The 21,161-nt window shown below is 42.5% G+C and overlaps 1 protein-coding gene across 1 annotated transcript; it reads right to left on the bottom strand.

Annotated features, from left to right (window-relative positions):
* Positions 1 to 12,866: 12,866 nt before the first annotated feature.
* LOC308570741 (vomeronasal type-2 receptor 26-like) lies at positions 12,867 to 21,139 on the bottom strand (the record flags this gene model as incomplete). The annotated part of the gene is made up of 6 exons (XM_081165657.1): positions 12,867 to 13,768; positions 14,495 to 14,621; positions 15,614 to 15,718; positions 18,552 to 19,163; positions 19,898 to 20,189; positions 20,967 to 21,139. The coding sequence occupies 6 exons, from the start codon at positions 21,137 to 21,139 to the stop codon at positions 12,867 to 12,869; spliced, it is 2,211 nt and encodes a 736-aa protein (XP_081021783.1).
* Positions 21,140 to 21,161: the final 22 nt, after the last annotated feature.

The following is a 21,161-nucleotide window of genomic DNA, read 5'->3' as shown; positions in this document are numbered from 1 at the left end:
GCTATATTTCTTACAGTAAACCATTCCTTTTTCTATGTCGTTATATTTGCTATTTTGTTGTTCTTTTATTATGAAATTGTTCTTGACGCTATTGATTTCGAGATGTGTTCCTGTATTCTTGTTGTTACCTACTTGGAGTAAGATGCTTTTAGTGGAAGTGGAGTGTATAAATAAAAATGCTAATGAATGATTGACCTGTATTTCAGTCTTCCCAGGACAGATGTTAAGCTAACCAGTCTATAGTTTCTAGGGCCTTAAGGTCCAATGTGAAGCCAGACTCATCTTAAGTGAACTTGGAAGTTTCTGCGATACAGTTATGGGCAGAGAAAGAATAGTCTCTGGCAGACATTATAAGATGGGCAACATCTGGCATGGGAAGAGGGGGAGGGTCAGCTGGGATGACGAGTTGCTCCTTGCTCTCTGGGTATCTCAGAACAGAAGTCCAAAAGAGAAGATTCAGGAGAAAAAATTAATAAAGGACCTTCAACGGGGAGGAGAGAGGTTCATGGGGATTTATGGAATACCTCCCCCCTCTTTTGTTGTTTGAGGATTGTTTGTTAATTTAAATATTCTAAAAATAAATAAATTTATTTTATAGAAACCCACAACAAAAACAAATGGACAGCGGTCAGGACTGTAGATAATACAAACTTAGGGCTGGTTTTCAACGACATTTAACTCCCTCCATCCACATCATTTTTTCAAGGGGATTTCTGACATCATCCTATTAATCTGTCAGTTTGTGAATACCAGTGAGACCTGCACAGAGCAAGCTGAGTAACTTCACTTTCAAGTGTAATGCATCTAGTATGGTATTTGCTCAAAGGTACCTGCTTGTACAATGTCGAGAATATAAATATCATCTGCTCCTAACTATTATAGTTATATCCACCTACTTTCCTGCTACAAATTGCACTATCTGGGACCATTAATTCCCATAACTCCATTGGATGATCACATGAGCTGGATAATTGCAGCCGTCACATTTAAGTGCCTGTAAATCTCAATGATATTATTATCCTCTCTGTAATTATGAAATTAAGCAAAAAAGCTTTGTTTCCACATATCAAGGGAACTGCAAATATGAGTTGCATTATTATCAATGAAGACAGGAGGGTGCTGTGAATATCGACAGTACAATTCCTAGGTGTCAGAGCTTGGTCAGGCTGATAACAGATACTTTACACTGTACAATCTGACTCACAAATCAATGTAGTGTTGACTTAAGATAAGCTGCCCAACACAGCAAAGGACTTACTGAAAGATAATGTGGGGACAGGAGAATTTAGGTAGAAGAGTAATTATTTCCTGCAACATAGTTGGATTTGTACTATTGCCATCAGTGCTTCTACTTCAGGTGATGTGCAAGATTCCTAACACTAAGTGCAGCATCTGCAGTCCCCTTCCTTTTCTTCACAAGTATTACCAACCAGGAGACCTCATCGTTGCTGGTATTATGTCTCAGATCTCCATATTATTCAACTCAATAGACTTTGATAAATGTCCTTCTACTGACCTCTTTGATGACATTGTGTAAGATTTGTTTTGTAAAAACCTCTGGTACCATATATTTGTTATATCAATTTTCCCTAGGAGTGCCAGGCCCATAGATCAGTGGTAGATCCAGTGAATGAGAGAAGAAGCTTCCTCTGTCTTTGGCAAATAGTTGCATCATGCCCATATCTATCATCATCTGTTATCTTTTTAATTACAGCAGCCATGAATCTAATATCAGCATCTTAAGGATCATTTCATGCCCAGTATCTGCCAGAATGTGCAGAGTTTGGAATAGACAGATCTTGGGCTAATCCACATTATTATTTGTACCTCGTAACTCAGATTGGTGGGGTACAAATCACTCAAGTAAGCCTTAAACGTCATTGCACTGCAATACCTAAAAAACTGTCATGCCCCATATGAACTAAGCGAGACCATGTGATCATCATCTGAGGAATTTCTTTGTGTGCCCCCTTCACAAGAGGTTCAGGGCCTTTTTCTGCAGTGGCCCCTCTTTGTAGAATACTCTGCTAAGGGAGGCTCACCTCGTGTCTTTGTTACATTTCTTGAGGAGCCTTATGGATTTCTGTGTTTTTATGTTTTAAAGTGCCCTATAATCCTTGGATGAACACCTGTATAGAAATTTAATTTAAAAATAACTAGATTTAAAGACCATAGTTTAGAGCTGGAACTTGTGCATGTTAATATTCCTCCTGATTTACCTGAATTCAGATTGATCAGTAAGATAGTATTGGTGCAGCTGAGGTGTAGAAATTGTCCTATCCAAAAGGAAACACACTCTGTTACAGCATGTTACTCTCATTTCAGGGTTATGACACAGCTCTACCAACATATCCTGGCATTAGTATTTGCTGTAAAGGAGATCAATGCAAACCTCCAAATCTTACCCAACTTCACCCTGGGCTTCCACATCTATAACAGCCATTTTAGTGCAAGGTGGACCTACCGTTCCTCCTTGGAACTCCTCTCTACATACAGCAGATTCATCCCCAACTACAAATGTGACACCCAGAATGAACTAGCAGCAGTCATTGGAGGGCCAAACTCTGATTTTTGTCTTCATATGGCAAGTATACTGAGCAACTACAAGATTCCACAGGTAACAATCTATCAGAGCTCCTCTCCTGATAGAAAACTACCTTGACAATTAGATCTTCTTTTCAGCCAAAATGATGGTACTTTGCAAGCACCAATGATTAGTTGCACCTTCGTAACTGTTAATGTGTTGATCCTTTGTCAGTTCTTTTTCATTTGCTTTTTCTCCTTGTTGCTTAATATAGAATGTTATTAACTGACTTGGAAATAAATGATGAGGAGCTGGATAGATATCTTCATATAACTAATTGAAATAAGCTGGCTGAGGGACTACAGTAAGGTGTCCTGCAGGTGTTATTGAAATCCAACTTTCCTCAGCCCCAGCCAGCAAGGGCAATGTGCTCATAGATGATGGGAGTTCTCATCCTACAATGGAAGATGATGGAAGTCCTGTTTCACCAGTGTAATGTAAGACATGGCACTACCATGAAAGGTAACTGAGCATTATTGCTTGAGCAGATTGCCACAACCCTCGACCAGCATATACTTTGTGCTACTAAAATTTCACTGGTGAGAACATTTTTCTACGTTTAGTGGATTGCTCATTAAACCTGGACAAGATCCCATGTCAGCAGCACTCCCTCAAAACAAAATCTGAAATCTAGATTGTATTTTAACTGCAGTCAATACAAGTTAACATAGAAAACCACTGTACACTTAAACAAAATTTCTCATCTCCTCATTTCCTGTCTTTGATTTAGCTCATCTATGGTCCTGCTCCAATGAGAACTATTAAAACTGAAGTTGCTTTCCTTAACCAAATGTTTCCAAGTATAGACCATCAATATGAAGGGATTCTCAAGTTACTGCTACACTTCAGATGGCTATGGACTGGTGTGTTGATTGTGAATGATGAGAATGGAGAGAGGTTTCTACAGAGCGTGGTTCCAAAATTTATTCTGAGAGGAATCTGCTTTGATTTCATAGGAAGATTTCCATCAATTTCTTATTCTACTGGTCTTATGGACTCTGTTGCAGATGGGCTCAAGACATTTAATGTTGCCTTGAGAAGTACTGCTAACGTGTTGATCATTCATGGGGAAATTGATTCCATGACACTTTTGAGAATGCTTCCTGCTGTGTCAGAATATGAAGATATACCAATAAAGGCTAAAGGTAAAGTTTGGGTCATGACAGTACAGATGGATTTCACATCACTTCCCTTTCAGAGAGATCAGGACATAGACTTCCTCCATGGTACTCTATCCTTCACAATTCACTCAGAGGAGGTCTTGGGATTCCAGGAATTTGTTCAGATGAGAAATCCCATCTTAGAAAAAGAAGATGGCTTTATGGGGATATACTGGGAAAAGGCATTTCAGTGTCATTTCCCTGACTCTGAAGGAAATATGCAGGATGGCGATATTTGCACTGGGGAGGAGAAGCTGGAGACTCTTCCTGGCTCTATTTTTCCAACAAGCATGACTGGCCACAGCTATAGCATCTACAATGCAGTCTATGCTGTGGCACACGCTGTGCATGCCATGCATTCATCTAAGCTGAAGCGCAGAGTGGATGAAGGGCGGCTGAAGCTTTGGAATCAACAGATGTGGAAGGTAATATCATGAGCACAATAATGCAGGAATGCTCACCATGTCAGGTTTGGCACGGCTCTCCCACACAAGACGAGTCTGGCTGGAAGCTGTTTTACTTTCTGATTTATTAAGCAATTTATTGCAGCTCGTCTTCTATAACACATCAGTCACTGTCTGAGTCAGTTGCTGCACTGAACTTCCGTCGTCTCCCAAGGCAGCCTAAATTCTACCTCTGGGTCCCTCTCTTTCTGGTCCTGCGCATTGCTCCTACCCTATTCTTTCTCCTAGTTTTGGGGGAGTCTGGTTCTGTCAACCCCCCTTCCTCTGGCATGGATCCTAATGGCTCCCCTCCTCCTGTAGCTTGCTCTGTGGTGTTTTGACATTCCACAGGCTGCATTCCAGACCTCATCTCTTCCTGACTGTGCAAAGGATTTAAGCTCCTGCTTCCCCCAGGTTCCTCTCCTGTTCAGCTTCTTCACTTTCTGCCAGAGTGACAGCGTCCCTGACACACCATAACCCTGGGAATAATAATAGAAATAAAGAATCCAGAGTGTTTGGAAAGTTTCTGTTTTTATCAAGGGTGGTTAGCATCTAAAGACCAAATTACATGTGACATTGCAATCCTAGCTCACTGTTGTGTGAATCTGTTGTAGGGACCACACTCAGGACTGTGACTGACTCATACTGAATGGGAACTTTCATCTTATTAATAGGAGATTATACCAGAAGTTTCCATTTAATGCCAAATGGCAGCTGCTTCAGAAGGATCTCTCCCCCCTCCCCCTCCCCCTCCCTCATTGCTCTTCATGAAAAGATCTTATTAAAAAAAAAACCTTACTGAAATTAAATACCCATGTGTATGTAGAGAAAGAGAGTATGTAGGAAGTAATTGTTCTGCATTCACTTACTTTGGGACATAAGAAGATCCTGCTGGACCAGGACATTGGCCCATCTAGTCCAGCATCCTCTTTCGTCAAAAGAAGATGATGGTGATGAAGTGCTCAGTGACTTCTATTGCATCCATTATTGGTCTTTATGAATCTTTTGAAGGACCCATTGCTCATATCCCTCAAGAAGGAAAGTTCATCATCAACCTGTTATATTTACTTATGAAATACCCTTCGTTTTCCATCTTTTCCCCTGCCCAATTTAGCTCAGCTGCTTGGTGAGAAATAGCTTCTTTAATAATAGTGCTGGGGAAAACGTTTATTTCAACCAACATGGAGAACTAGAGGCTGCATTTGATATAATAAACTGGGTGACATTCCCAAACCGGTCCATTCTTAGAGTGAGAGTTGGAGGAGTAGACCCACGGGAACCCCTGGGCAAAGAGTTCACCATTCATGAGGATGCCATTGTATGGCCCAGCAGGTTTAACCAGGTTTGACTCCAGACACATTTTTGCGGGCTTTATTTAAATGTCATTTTGCCAGTCTTCAAGAGGTGTCATGGAAATACTTTTGTCTCCAGTCCTTTCCCTGTTCATCTCTATTTATTCACTGTCAGGCAGGCTCACAGCCCCTTCAGCATACCCCCAGCCTAACTGTGCTATTGCTAATCATGCCTGCCATGTCTGCATGTTGGATGGCACATTTGAAAATGTTTATTTACTTATGCATATAGTCATCTATTTATTGGGACTTAATGTAATATGGATCCTGCTCATGCAGCTTTCTTATTGCAGGGATCACACATGCATACAACTCTATGAGAACTAGTGCATGACGGCATTTAGGACTTTGTTGTTTATTTGTGTTTATCCTGTGTAGTTCTTTGTATTTATTTCCATTTATTGTCAGATGTCTTCTGACTGCTATGTATCAGGGTGATTAATGAAATAAATTACTATAATCATAATATGATTAGATGTTCTAGGACATTGCTTTTCTTGCCTTCCTTGCAACATGAATAGGAACAAAGGTAGCTCTCTTAGACCAAGTCAATCCATTGACCCATCTAGCTCATTACTGACACTGACTGGCAGCTGGTCTCTGGGCTTGAAGACCAAGGTCTTTCTGAGCCCTAGCTGGAGACACCTGGGATTGAACTGCATGCAAAGCAGATTCTCTGCCGTTGATCTATGACCCTTCTCCTAAGGCAGGGATGGGGAATCTTCAGCCCTCCAGATGTTTCTGAACTGCAACACCCACATTCCCAGCAAGCTTAGCCAATACCTGAAGGTCTTCCAAACCTTCCCTAAGGAATGCAGATGTTGGAGTCACCAAGTCTTGCTTTATCACACTCTACATGTTCAGTGTATCCATTCTAATTTATGTTTTAGGTCTCAAATCTTCACCAGGAAATTTTTTGAAATCATGTTAGTTTAAATAGGTTTAACTTGTACTCCAATGTACAAGTAAAGAAGTCCCAAGCAACACCAAAGAGATTCATTGAAGAAAGGCAGAAAATTATAGCAAAATACCTGTCATTGCCTCTATTTATGCCAAACCCAAGGCAACTCTGCCAATTCTGGGGATGGGGATGAACAATCTGTGCTATACAAATTTGGAAACCAGGACCTGCTTTCCTCTATCTTTTATGTACAGGCACTACCCATTTCTCTTTGTAATGACCATTGCCATTTGGGTTACAGTAGAACCAAGAAGGAAGGGAGGCCATTTTGCTGCTATGATTGCCTTGCCTGTCCAGAAGGGAAGTTCTCAAACCAGAAGGGTAAGATGTGTTGTGGTAATCTTTCACAAATGGCTTAAACTTGGGATGTTTAATCTACTTACTTACTTACTTACTTACTTTGCATGAGTAGCAATCAATGCCAGCTAGCAGGACATGGCTGCATGGGCGAACTGAGGTGCAACCAATCAATGTTCTTAACAAAAACAAGTCTGCATCTTTTCTATACAAACTACCTCGCATATTTCATAAACCTCCCCATTTCATCCAACCAACAGTTCAACCTGACATTATGGACTCGCAAATGCAAAACAGCTATTTGTGTTTGTGGCGGGGGGGGGGGGGCTTGGTGTGACTCATATCCCTCCCTATTTCTATCCAGAAGGCCAAGACCATGGGTAGGCAAACTAAGGCCCAGGGGCCGGATCCGGCCCAATCGCCTTCTAAATCCAGCCCATGAACGGTCCGGGAATCAGTGTGTTTTTACATGAGTAGAATGTGTCCTTTTATTTAAAATGCACCTCTGGGTTATTTGTGGGGCTTGTGTGGTGTTTTTACATAAGTAGAATGTATGCTTTTATTTAAAATGCATCTCTGGGTTATTTGTGGGGCATAGGAATTCGTTCATCCCCCCCCAAAAAAATATAGTCTGGCCTCCCACAAGGTCTGATGGACAGTGGACCGGCCCCCTGCTGACAAAGTTTGCTGACCCCACAGTGTGTATGTGGTTCTTAGGCACCCCCATCCATGCTATAATCAGACCCAGAACCAGTGGCGGAGCAAGCCGATCAGGCACCTGGGGCAGCGCATGTACCCTGCGCCCAGGGGCGGGGCCAGCCACCCACAGGGTGCAGCCAGCAAGGGCAGGACACTCTGCAGGGCCTCCAATGAGTCTGCCTGCCTCCTCCCACTCAGCCGCCCTACAGCTGAGGGGGAGGCGGCGGGCGGACCGTTTGGGGCAGCATGAAGCCTGCGGGCACGCAAGCCACTATGTCACTCCCAGGAGAGATGCATGACTTGGGCAAGCTGCAGGCCCTGCAGTGAGTGCTGCCTGCCATTTTGTCACCCCTTCCCACCTCAGTGGTGATACCCGGGGCAGCCTGCCCCCACCTTACCCCCCTTTCTCTGCCCCTGCCCAGAACTGCTTAGTTTCAGCAAGGTGGTTTTTGGGTTTGTTAAGAAATAGGATTTACAGGGTTTATCAGGAATATTCTATATAAGAGAATATAGTTAGATACAGATTACATTCCGGTATAACTACTGATATGTAAGTATTACGCAATCGGTGCCAAAAGCTTGGTAGAAATAATGAACCACTCTATGTAGAAGTAGTAAAAAGTTAGTACCCGTCAACTACGTTCTTTCACTGACAGGGAAGGAGAACGCTGGCATAGAGAGAGAGCAGATAAGAATGGAATGCAGAGGGGAGGGAGAAGCAGCAGGGAGCAGCCGTAACTTGATCTCTGGGCACAGGGATAACGGAAGAGAGAACCAGAGTGAAAGAAGGCAGCTTGTCAGCCCAGACAGTGACTCAGACCCAGGAATACCGGCTGTGCCCTCTCCAAAATCTCGTAGCATCATGAGACTTTACGAGAAGCATGAAAAGGAAAGGAAGAGAAGGTGGGGGGTTTTCTGTTGGGAGAAAAGCTGGTGGAGCTTAGTTCCGGCAACTGTGCTATCTGAGGATGACAGAAATTAGCTGAGTTCCGACCTGGTTTGTTTGTTTGTTTGAACAATAAATCTGAAATAATTGCCTGCCTGAGTTGTCTCGTGTTAGTGGGAGAGACCCAAGCCATTACACTATCTGATTTAGCTCGGAGTCTAGGACTGAATTCTGATTCAGAAAAGAAGCTTTGCACCTCCTCTATTATTATGTGGAAATTACAAATGAACTATAACCCCCCCCCCCATTTCCAGACAGATGAGTGAAATTCACAGGCAGGTGAGGTGGTTTCTTGTGTACGTGTCCTGGCACATTTGAAATTATAGGCTGAAAACTTGAGGTTCCACGACTACCATCTCTGAGTACAGTATCCTCAAAATATAATTGCATAAGAAAGATGGATATAATTTTTTCAGTTATTTTTTCAATTATCTATCTAGCATCCATCTTCCTAGGTTTTGTAAAATTAATCTGGTTACCCCAAGTGCCCGCTCATTGTGGTATTTTCTCTCTCCTTTTGACTTGATTATTCTACTGCAAATAGGGTTTCCATATTCCACTACAAATAGGGTTTCCTCATGTTTTCTTTTTCAGACATGGATGACTGTTTGCAATGTCCAGAAGATCAGTATCCAAACAATGCCCGTAATGCATGCATTCCAAAATTCATAATCTTCCTCACTTTTGGTGAACCTTTGGGAATCTCTTTGGCAGTATTGGCTCTTTCTTTTTCATTTATTACAGCTTCAGTGCTTGGCATCTTTGTTAAGCTTAAGGACACTCCCATTGTCAAGGCCAACAACCGGAATCTCACCTACACTCTTCTCATTTTCCTCCTGCTCTCCTTCCTTTGTGCTTTGCTGTTCATTGGCCAACCCCAAAAGCTGACGTGTCTTCTTCGACAAACTGCTTTCGGCATTATCTTCTCAGGAGCGATATCTTGTGTTCTGGCCAAAACCACCATTGTAGTCCTAGCTTTCATGGCCACCATGCCCGGATCCAAAATGAGGAAATGGTTGGGGAACAGACTGGCTGCTTCCATTGTTCTTTCCTGCTCCCTGATTCAAGCCACTATTTGTACTGTGTGGCTCTCAACCTCTCCCCCATTCCCAGATTTCAACATGCACTCAGTTATGAAAGAAATTGTTCAAGAATGTAATGAGGGCTCAGTCACCATGTTCTACTGTGTTTTGAGCTACATGGGCTTCCTGGCCACTGTCAGCTTCACTGTGGCTTTCCTAGCCCGTAAGTTGCCTGATAGTTTCAATGAAGCCAAATTTATCACCTTTAGCATGTTGGTCTTTTGCAGTGTTTGGCTGACCTTTGTCCCAACCTACCTGAGCACCAAGGGTAAATATATGGTTGCCGTGGAGATTTTCTCCATCTTGGCCTCCAGTGCTGGCTTACTGCTTTGTGTCTTTTCTCCAAAGCTCTACATCATTGTGTTCAGACCAGAGTTGAACAACAAGGAACAGCTAAGAAGAAGAAACATTGAAATATTCTAAATCATTTGGCCCTGGCCCAATTTAAATTAGCAACGAGAATTAAGGAATTAAGTCAGTGAGATGCATCTCTTTCCTATGGCCTTTCAAACTGTATGGGGGAGTAATTGTTCCCATTGTTATTATGGTATGTATTTTTGTGACTTTATTTTGTAAAGCACCCTGTGATCTTTGGATGAAGGGCAGTATAGAACTTAATAAAGAAAAATAGTAAAGGTAAAGGTACCCCTGCCCATACGGGCCAGTCGTGACCGACTCTGGGGTTGTGCGCCCATTTCGCTTAAGAGGCCGGGGGGCAGCGCTGTCCGAAGACACTTCCAGGTCATGTGGCCAGCGTGACGAAGCTGCTCTGGTGAGCCTACACCAGCACAGCACACGGAAACGTCGTTTACCTTCCCGCTATAAAGCGGTACCTATTTATCTACTTGCACTTAAGGGTGCTTTCGAACTGCTAGGTGGGCAGGAGCTGGGATCGAACGACGGATCAGAGTGCTCTGATGGTGTTGACTGCTTGGCAGGGGGTAGGACTCGATGGCCCTCGTGGTCTCTTCCAACTCTATGATTCTATGATTCTATGATGGGAGCTCACCCCGCCGCGGGGATTCGAACCGCCGACCTCTAATAAAGAAAAATAATATTAAAGAAATAATACGCATGGGCCTAATCATGCTGAAATTTATGGGACTGAATCCTATGTTACTCTTGCATTTTTATTTATTTACTCTATCTAAAATGCAATATGAACTGCAGTTTGGATCTGGAATGAGTCATGTTTAGAGTAGACCTACTAAAACAAATGAAACATAGATTAGTCTTATTGATGTACGACATTTAAGATTAATTGACCTCACAATATATAGTCAAAAGAAAACATACATGAGAAACTCATATTAGGCTAGATTCAGACTCACATAGTAGCTCTTAATGTTGACGGAAATCAGTTAAACTACTACAACTATCTGGATTGAAACCTCTTTATTTCATTGACAGAAGCAGCAGACTACTTATGTAACTTCCAGAAAAATAATCCTTACTTGTTACTGTAATAGCTTGTGTGGAGAAATGCTGAATATTTGTCGGTTAGTTTAAGTTCTGTACTTTGGAAAAGATTTATGTGACTTCTGCTGATGTCAGTGTGCAAGTGTTGAAGTCTGAGACTTGTGCTCTCAACTGTTTTGCAGGCCTGAGTTTCTTTTTTTCTACCCAGTAGCTGCTAAACCTGGGCTGGATCAACATTGACCTGTTTAGCGCTATTAGAACAATATTAGTTATGTCGTTCTAAAACATCACAGGGCACACTTGTTAATTAAAGCGTTTTTAACCTTGGTTGTTCTACTGGTTTCTCTGCAGCACCCACTGGAGTCACCTTTTAATAATGCACCATGAACATTAAAAGTAGGACGTCATTTGGCCATATACAGTATCAAAAACATTCCTTAACCCTTCCTTAATGTTAAAAATCATGAGTGTAGATGCATCCCAGGATGTGAGTGAATTTGACTAGGGTATAAGTCTATTTGAAGCTGGTGTCAGCAACAACATCTCTTTATTATTATTATTATTATTATTATTATTATTATTATTATTATTAGCATCACACCTCTTGGAAAAAGCAAAAATAACCACTAATCTAACCACAACACCCTGCTGACTATATGGTGGCTGAAATAAATGATGAAGATTCAGTATCATACAAGCCGGAGCATTATACATAAGCTCTGCTCCACCAACCAGGCCGTTCGGGGGAATAACACAAGATGGAATGCTTTGCTAAATGAAATGCACTCACCAGCAGAGCTAAACAGGTTGCTGAGTGCAGAACTTTCTATCCTTCATGCAATGAGAACAGGGCTTGGGAATTCCAGATCTGAGAGCTGAATATGATGCTGATATTTGGAATTCTTCCCAGTTTAAACCCCTTACTAGCCAGCTCCACACCCAGAGTACTTTTCCCTCACTGGAATGTGTCCTTGAACTCTGGTAATGCTCCTTACTTGACCTGTGAGTGTGTGCAGGTACTAGTGTACTGTACAAATGCAAAACTTACATGTGTTGCTGCTCACTCTTTTGCCTCTGCCCCCATGTGTGACAGGCAGGTGGATGGCTGCTCCGGAACTTTTTTCTCATTTACTTTTGTAAAAGGTTCGATCTCCCGCTCCCCCAATTTGAACTCTAAATCTGTCCTAGGTTCTCCCTCTCCCGAAACTCTGGAGCAGATATTGGGAGGGTATGAGGCCCACCCAGTGTGAGGAGAAGGGAGAAAATCCATTGTACAAGCCGAAAAGCTTGCACTCATGGGATGAAGCAGTTAGATACAACACACAGAGTTGGGGCAGGAGGTTTCTGGAGTTGGGAATCTCCACAGAACAACTAGCCAAATGATATCGCCCATTTGCATATAGGCAGACAAAATAAATTTCCCACAAATCCTGGGCTCTGTATAACTTGGATTTATTGTTTGTACTGGAAATTATTCAGGAAATAAATGGCAATGCTGTGGCATTCAAAATGGAAGGGCAGAGCTTATATTACATTAGGTTGGCTATATGTTGTTGGGCTGCCGGATGTTGGGGGGGGGGGAATAATGAATTAACATAGGATAGCTCCAAAGAGGGGGTATCTTCATATCCACTCAAGGTGGCAGATAATTATGCCACTACATTTGGCAAACCTAAGGAAGAAAGCTTTGGCTCCCATATCTTGTTTGGTTGGCAGACTTGGGATAGGGAGTTGATATTAACATAGGATGGTTCCTATATTCAATCCATATGTTGCAATATATATGTACTGCCTAATGAGGGAATAAAGGGAGAAACTGTAATCTAAACTGAAATCCAGTTGAACTAATCAGTTGTGGCTGGCTTAAATCCCTTTGCGTAGATACAAATTTAGATGGAGCAGGGCCATAGAATTGTAGGTGCTTCACTGATTTCTTCTTCTTAACTGCTCCTTGTTGTTCAGCTCTGGCTTCATCACAATAATATAACATTTTGGGAAAAAGATACAGCCTAGTAAACCAGCACTGGAGGCCAAGATGGAGAAGATCTCCACAGCCACCATATATTTTCCTTTTGTGCTTAAATAAGTTGGAACAAAGGACAGCCATACACTGCAAAATACCAGCATGCTGAAGGTGATAAACTTGGCTTCATTAAAGCTGTCAGGTAACTTCCTGGCTAGGAAGGCTACAGAGAAGCTGACAATGGCCAGCAAGCCCATAAACCCCAAGACACAGTGGAACATGGTGACTGACCCTTCATTACATTCCAGAACAATTTCTTTACTCATTGAGTGCATGTCTAAAGCTGGAAATGGCGGAGAGGTTGCCAGCCACACAGTACAAAGATCAGCTTGAATCAAGGAACAGGAAAGAATAATGGAAGTGGCCTGTTGTTTCCCCACCCATTTCCTCATGCTGGACCCTGGTTTGGTGACCATGAAAGCAAGGACCACAATGATTGTCTTTGTCAACACACAAGAAACTGCCACTGAAAAGATGATGCCAAAAGCTGTTTGTCGAAGGAGACACGTCACTTTCTCAGGTCGACCGATGAATAGAAGAGCACAAAGGAAAGCAAGCAAGAGGGAGATGAGGAGAGTGTAGGAGAGGTTGCGGTTGTTGGCTTTGACGATGGGAGTGTCCCGGTGCTTAATGAAAATCCAAAGCACCAAAGCTGTAAGGAAGGACAAGCAAACAGCAAAACAGGCCAAAGAGATCCCCAGTGGTTCTCCATAAGACAAGAAATGGATGTCCTTTGGCACGCATGAATCCTTTTCCACATTTGGGTAATGATCCGGTGGGCATTGAAAGCATTCATCCATGTCTGAAAAAGAGAAGCCGTGGGAGCACCACTACATGCATAATACTAAAATGATCAAAATGATAACAAACCTTAAATAAGGGTTACCAGCTTCAAATCTTAAAAACAATTTGCCACACTTCTCATGTAATTATATTATTAGCAAAATGCCGTATTCAATTCCCACCCACCCCCAAATGTTAGGACCTAATATGACATCTGAAGCTCAATATTATCACTTACTGTCAGGATTCTAGCAGATTTTACTTGTTCACATTTTTAAACATCCCAACATGATTTGAACTTCCCATTCTAATATGTCGACTGGAGCAAGGTTGTATTTCAGTTTTATCGCATCTCCGAATTGTGAAAAATGATTATTCGGTCTTGTTTTTAAGAGAGAGAGGCTGTTGCACCTAGCTTTCCCCTGAGGTTCTTTCGTATTTCTGAGGTTTTTCTGTTTTTTCTTCATCATCATCAATCTTTATTACGGTCCAGAGACCCAACAAATTGTTAGCTGTTTTTTTCAGTTTTTGATACCTCCTTCATCTGAGTAATTACCAACCTTCAATGGCTTGGACTGATCATTGAATATATCAGGCTGTATCCCCATATAAGGAACCACAACATTCACAAAATTCTGAACAATTTTCCTGAATTTTCTGAACAACTGAACACCACAAGGGAATTGTGTGTCTGAATATCTTAATGTCAGTACATTTTAAAGGCTCTATACATGATGTCTCTTACCTGTCTGGTTGGAAATCTTTCCTTCTGGACATAAGACGCAATCATAGCAGCAAAATGGTTTCCCTTCCTTCTTTGTTTTTTGATAACCCAAAGGACAATTGGCATTACAAAGAGAAAGAGGCTGGACCTGTCCACAAATGAAAGAGGATCATGGTTTCTTTTTTTGCAATATTGTGTGTCCACAATGTATACTTGGTGAAAGATCTCCTTGGACAGTTGCATTAGCAGCACCAAACCTGGGCAGTGTATATGGAGGTCCTGGGTTACCCAGACAAAAAGACATCCTGTTCGACCTCACTGATGTGGTCCAAAGGAAAGCAGAGCAATATGTCACAGATTTGGGTAGGGAAAGGAAACCAGCAAGCCCCGTTGTGATAAAAGGAATCCTTAGGCTGCCTTTCCCTACATGAATATGGCCCTCCGTAAATTTATCAAGTTTTACTTTTTTTTATATCAATCCAAGCTATGGTTTTCCCAGTAGTGAGGTATGGAAGTGAAAGCTGGACCATAAAGAAGGCTGATTGCCGAAGAATTGATGCTTTTGAATTATGGTGCTGGAGGAGACTCTTGAAAGTCCCATGGACTGCAAGAAGATCAAACCTATCCATTCTTAAGGAAATCAGCCCTGAGTACTCACTGGAAGGATAGATTGTGAAGCTGAGGCTTCAATACTTTGGCCACCTCATGAGAAGAGAAGACTCACTGGAAAAGACCTTGATGTTGGGAAAGATGGAGGGCACAAGGAGAAGGGGACGACAGAGGACGAGATGGTTGGGTAGTATTTGCAAAGCTACCAGCATGAGTTTGACCAAATTGTGGGAGGCAGTGGGAGACAGGAGTGCCTGGCGTGCTCTGGTCCATGGGGTCACGAAGAGTCGGACACGACTAAACGACTAAACAACAACAACAAAAATTTTCAGGTGGTAAATTTGGTGGTTGTAGTGCAAGAGTGGATTTAATGAGTGTCACTTAATTGGCAAAACATGGAAGATCTCTACAGCCATGCCCTCACTCCTATACTAAGCACATGGATATACAATGCACAGAGCTAGGTCAGTATCTGTATTGTGAATCGTTGTAGAAGTGATGGATAGGCTACAAAATATGAATTTATCTCACCTGGTTAAACCTGCTGGGCCACACAATGGCTTCTTCACAAATGCTGAACGCTTCTTCTTTGGGAGCCATGGGGTCGATCTTTCCAACTTTCACCCTCCGAAAGGACTGGTTGGGAAATGTGACCCAGTTTATAATATCAAATCCAGACTCTAACTCTCCATTTTGGTTGAAGGAAACTTTTCCCCCACCACTATTATTAAATGAGATGTTTTTAACAAAGTGGTTGAGCTGTTTGGGGCAGAAAGAATAGATAGAATCAGAGAGAAATTAAAATAAAGCAAATTCATAAAAATATACAAAAGGCTGGTGATCATTCGCAATTGATTACTGAACTGTTTAAAGCTTTATACCAAGGAAGAATGGATACGGAGAGAGGAAGAGCCCGATAGGCCACCTTGAGCTTATTGCAGGAACGTTGAGAGATACGGAGAACAATAAACAGATAGAGTAATAAACTACACTAATAAAATGTAACAGTGGTACTAATGAAGGAAGTAAATGGGCAGGAGTGGAACAGGTCAGAATGGTATAGCAACTACTACATTTATAACCTTGACGTGGTGGATGGTAGAAGCAGAAAAAAATCCTGTGCCATGTTTATCATGATCACCTTTGGGACTTTCCAGAGAATCTAGATTCTCTATTTATTCCTTTTGTGCTGGTCCCAGGGGGAGGTTACCGTGGGGCGAGGCCCAGGACCTGGGGCGAGGGTCGGTAGTCTGTCCTCCACGGGCGAGGCGGGGTCCAAAGCGAGGAGCCGGGCAAGGACAGGAACTCTGGAGGAACAGGACTGGGTGCTGGCCGAAACAGCTCTTCAACGACGTTGCTCCTGCAACCTAGGACTGGGCTGACTGGCCTTTATCTTCTCTGAGGCCAGGGGCGGTCCCGGCCCCCAGGAGACCCACCTCTCCTGGCCTTAAGACGAGCACTCCTCCTGGGAGAAACCAGTTCCCTCCTCCTCTCTGCTCTGAGCCTCTGCAGCTCAGGAGAGGCTGGAGGGTTACTGGGCCCAGGGGGAGACTCACCTTCCCCTGACAGGGCTGGGAGAGGCGCACCTGTAGGCACTGTGTCCTCAACCACCTCCGGAGCCAGAGTAGATTCAACTGGTACCTGCTCCTGAGGTTCCGGCACAGGTGCAGGCACTTCAGAATCAAGGCCCTGCCCCAGTTCAGCCGGCCCTGGAGGCGGGGACCCTGTGCAGGCTGGGATTCCTCCGGTTCAGCCTCTGAATCGGATTCCCAGGCCATCACACCTTTGCTTCTGGTGAGCAGTGGAGATTCGACAAAGGAAGACATTGGATTTCTATGGCTATTAGCCACAATGCCTTTATACTTGCTCCAGAAAAGGGCCAGGGTGCCTCTGAACACTAGACTGTTGGGAGTGGCCTATTGCCAAAATGTCATGATTTAACACTTCCCACAGGTATCAAGTTGGCTGCCTTGGGAAACCTTTCAACTGATGCATCACCTTTTCTACTCTGCTTTTAGCATTCTCGGGACATTACCCTCCACAACTGCTCATTCTGTAATGTTATTCCTTCATCCACTGTCATTCTGCCTTTGAGTCTAGATGGGTGCATGACATGCAGAGCACGTGCAACCACATAGACTTCTATGTAGACATTGTAGTTGTAGGGTGCGGGACCTACAGGTATTGGCTATGTTTGCTGGGAATATGGGTGTTGCAGTTCAGAAACATCTGGAGGGCTGAAGGTTCCCCATCCCTGCCTTAGGACTAGAGACAGAAGTATTTCCATGACACTTCTTTTGCAAAATGGCCTGCAAAAATGTGCCTGGAGTCAAAGCTGGTTAAACCTGCTGGACCATACAATGGCATCCTCATGAATGGTGAACTCTTTGCTCAGCGGATCTCGTGGGTCTATTCCTCCAACTCTCACTCTAAGAATGGACCGGTTTTGGAATGTCACCCAGTTTATGATATCAAATGCAGCCTCTACTTTTCCATGTTGGTTGAAATAAACTTTTCCCAAAGCACTATTATTAAGGAAGTTATTTCTCACCACGCAGCTGAGCTACATTTGGCAGGGGGAATGATGGGATAACAGGTTGATGATGAACCTTCCTTCTTGAGGGAAATGAGCAATGGGCCCTTCAAAAGATTCATAAAGACCAATAATGGATGTAATAGAAGTCACTGAGCACTTCATCACCATCATCTTCTTTTGACGAAAGAGGATGCTGGACTAGATGGCCAATGTCGTGGTCCAGCAATATCTTATTATGGTAAGTGAATGTGGTAAAACTACCTCCTCTAATCTCTCTTTCTCAGCATACATATAGGCATTTGATTTCAGTAAGGTTGTTTTTTTAATATGCTCTTTTAATATGATCTCTTTTCATGAAGAACAATGAGAGAGAGAGAGAGAGAGAAAGAGAAATCCTTCTGAAGAAGCTGCCATTGGGCCTTAAATGGAAACTCCTGGCGTAATCTCCTATTAGTAAAATGAAAGGCCTAACCCCATTCAGTATGAGTCAGTCACAGTCCTGAGTGAGGTCCCTGGAACAGATTCACACAAGAGTGAGCTATGTTTTCAATGTCACATGTAATTTGGTCTTTAGATGCTAACCACCCTTGGTAGAAACAGAAACCTTTCAAACACTCTGGATACTTTCTTTTTATTGTTATTTCCAGGGCTATGGTGAACATTCCTGCATTATTGTGCTCATGATATTACCTTCCACATCTGTTGATTCCAAAGCTTCAGCTGCCCTTCATCCACCCTGCGCTTCAACTTAGATGAATGCATGGCATGCACAGCATGTGCCACAGCATAGACTGCATTGTAGATGCTATAGCTGTGGCCAGTCATGCTTGTTGGAAAAATAGAGCCAGGAAGAGTCTCCAGTTTCTCCTCCCCAGTGCATATATCACCATCCTGCGTATGTCCCTCAGAGTCGGGGAAATGACACTGAAATGCCTTTTCCCAGTATATCCTCATAAAGCCATCTTCTTTTTCCAAGATGGGATTTCTCATCTGAACAAATTCCTGGAATCCCAAAACCTCCTTTGAGTGAATTGTGAAGGATAGAGTACCATGGAGGAAGTCTATGACCTGATCTCTCTGATAGGGAAGTGATGTGAAATCCATCTGTACTGTCATAACCCAAACTTTCGCTTTAGCCTTTATTGGTATATCTTCATATTCTGAAATAACAGGAAGCATTCTCAAAAGTGTCATGGAATCAATTTCCCCATGAATGATCAACACGTTAACAGTACTTCTCATTGCAACATTAAATGTCTTGAACCCATCTGCAACCAAGTCCATAATACCATTAGTATATGAAACTGATGGAAATCTTCCTATGAAATCAAAGCAGATTCCTCTAAGAATAAATTTTGGAATCACGCTCTGTAGAAACCTCTCTCCATTCTCATCATTCACAATCACCACACCAGTCCACAACCATCTGAAGTGTAGCAGTAACTTGAGAATCCCTTCATATTGATGGTCTATACTTGGAAACATTTGGTTAAGGAAAGCAACTTCACTTTTAATATTTCTCATTGGAGCAGGGCCATAGATGAGCTAAATCAAAGACAGGAAATGAGGACATGAGAAATTTTGCTTAAGTGTTCAGTGGTTTTCTATGTTAGCTTGTATTGACTGCAGTTAAAATACATTCTAGATTTCAGCTTTTGTTTTAAGGGAGTGCTGCTGACATGGGAGCTTGTCCAGGTTTTCCTCAAGCTTCCTGAAGCTTAAGAGAACATTAAAGAATGAGCAATCCACTAAACACAGAAAAATGTTTTCACCAGTGAAATTGTAGTAGCACAAAGTATGTGCTGGTCGAGGGTTGTGGCAATCTGCTCAAGCAATAATGCTCAGTTACTTTTCATGGTAGTGCCATGTCTTACATTACACTGGTCAAACAGGACTTCCACCATATTCCATTGTAGGATGAGAACTCCCAAAATCTATGAGCACATTGCCCTTGCTTCCTGGGGCTGGTGAATGTTGGATTTCAATAACATCTGCAGAACATCTTACTGTAGTCCCTCAGGCAGCTTATTTCAATTATTTGTATTAAGATATCTATCCAGCTCCTCACCATTTATTTCCAAGTCAGTTAATAACATTCTATATTAAGCAACAAGGAGAAAAAGCAAATGAAAAAGCAAATGACAAAGGATCAACACAGTAACAGTTGTGACGTGGCAACTGATCATCGGTGCTTGCAAAGCACCATCATTTTGGCTGAAAAGAAGATCTAATTGTCTGGGTAGTTTTCAATCAGGAGAGGTGCTCTGAGAGAATGTTACCTGTGGAATCTTGTAGTTGCTCAATATACTTGCCATATGAAGACAAACCTCAGAGTTCGGACCTCCAATGACTGCTGCTAGTTCATTCTGGGAGTCACACTTGTAGTTGGGGATGAATCTGCTGTAGGTAGAGAGGAGTTCCAAGGAGGAACGGTAGGCCCACCTTGCACTAAAATGGCTGTTATAGATGTGGAAGCCCAGGGTGACGTTGGGTAAGATTTGGAGGTTTGCATTGATCTCTTTTACAGCAAATACTAATGCCAGGATATGTTGGTAGAGCTGTGTCATAACCCTGAAATGAGAGTTACATGCTGTAACAGAGTGCGTTTCCTTTTGGATAGGACAATTTCTACACCTCAGCTGCACCAATACTATCTTATTAATCAATCTGAATTCAGGTAAATCAGGAGGAATATTAACATGCACAGGTTCCAGCTCTAAACTATGGTCTTTAATTCTAGTTATTTTTAAATTAAATTTCTATACAGGTGTTCATCCAAGGATTATAGGGAACTTTAAAACATAAAAACACAGAAATACATAAGGTTCCTAAAGAAATGTAACAAACACACGAGGTGAGCCTCCCTTAGCCGAGTATTCTACAAAGAGGGGCCACTGCAGAAAAAGGCCCTGAATCTCTTGTAAAGGGGGCACACAAAGAAATTCCTCAGATGATGATCACATGGTCTCGCTTAGTTCATATGGGGCATGACAGTTTTTTAGGTATTGCAGTGCAATGACGTTTAAGGCTTACTTGAGTGATTTGTACCCCACCAATCTGAGTTACGAGGTAGAAATAATAATGTGGCTTAGCTCAAGACCTGTCTCTCCCAAACTCTGCACATTGTGGCAGATTCTGGGCTTGAAATGCTCCTGAAGCTGCTGATATCATGGCTTCTGCAACTAAAAAGATAACAGACGATGATTAATATGTGCAACTATTTGCCAAAGACAGAGAAAGCTGTCCTTCTCTCATTCACTGGATCTACCACTGATCTATGGGCCTGGCACTCCTAGGGAAAATTAATATCAGATACGGTACCAGAGGTTTTTACAAAACAAATCTTACACAATATCGTCAAAGAGGTCAGTAGAAGGACATTTATCAAAGTCTATTGAGTTGAATAGTATGGAGATCTGAGACATAATAGCAGCAACGATGAGGTCCCCCGGTTGGTAATACTTGTGAAGAAAAGGAAGGGGACTGCAGATGCTGCACTTAGTGTTAGGAATCTTGCACATCACCTGAAGTAGAAGCACTGAT

This window comes from Podarcis bocagei (genome assembly GCF_964188305.1).
Source record: "Podarcis bocagei genome assembly, chromosome: 13".
Classification (NCBI taxonomy): Eukaryota; Metazoa; Chordata; class Lepidosauria; order Squamata; family Lacertidae; genus Podarcis; species Podarcis bocagei.
Note: the sequence above shows the minus strand (reverse complement) of the source record. Positions and strands in the feature narration are given on the sequence as shown.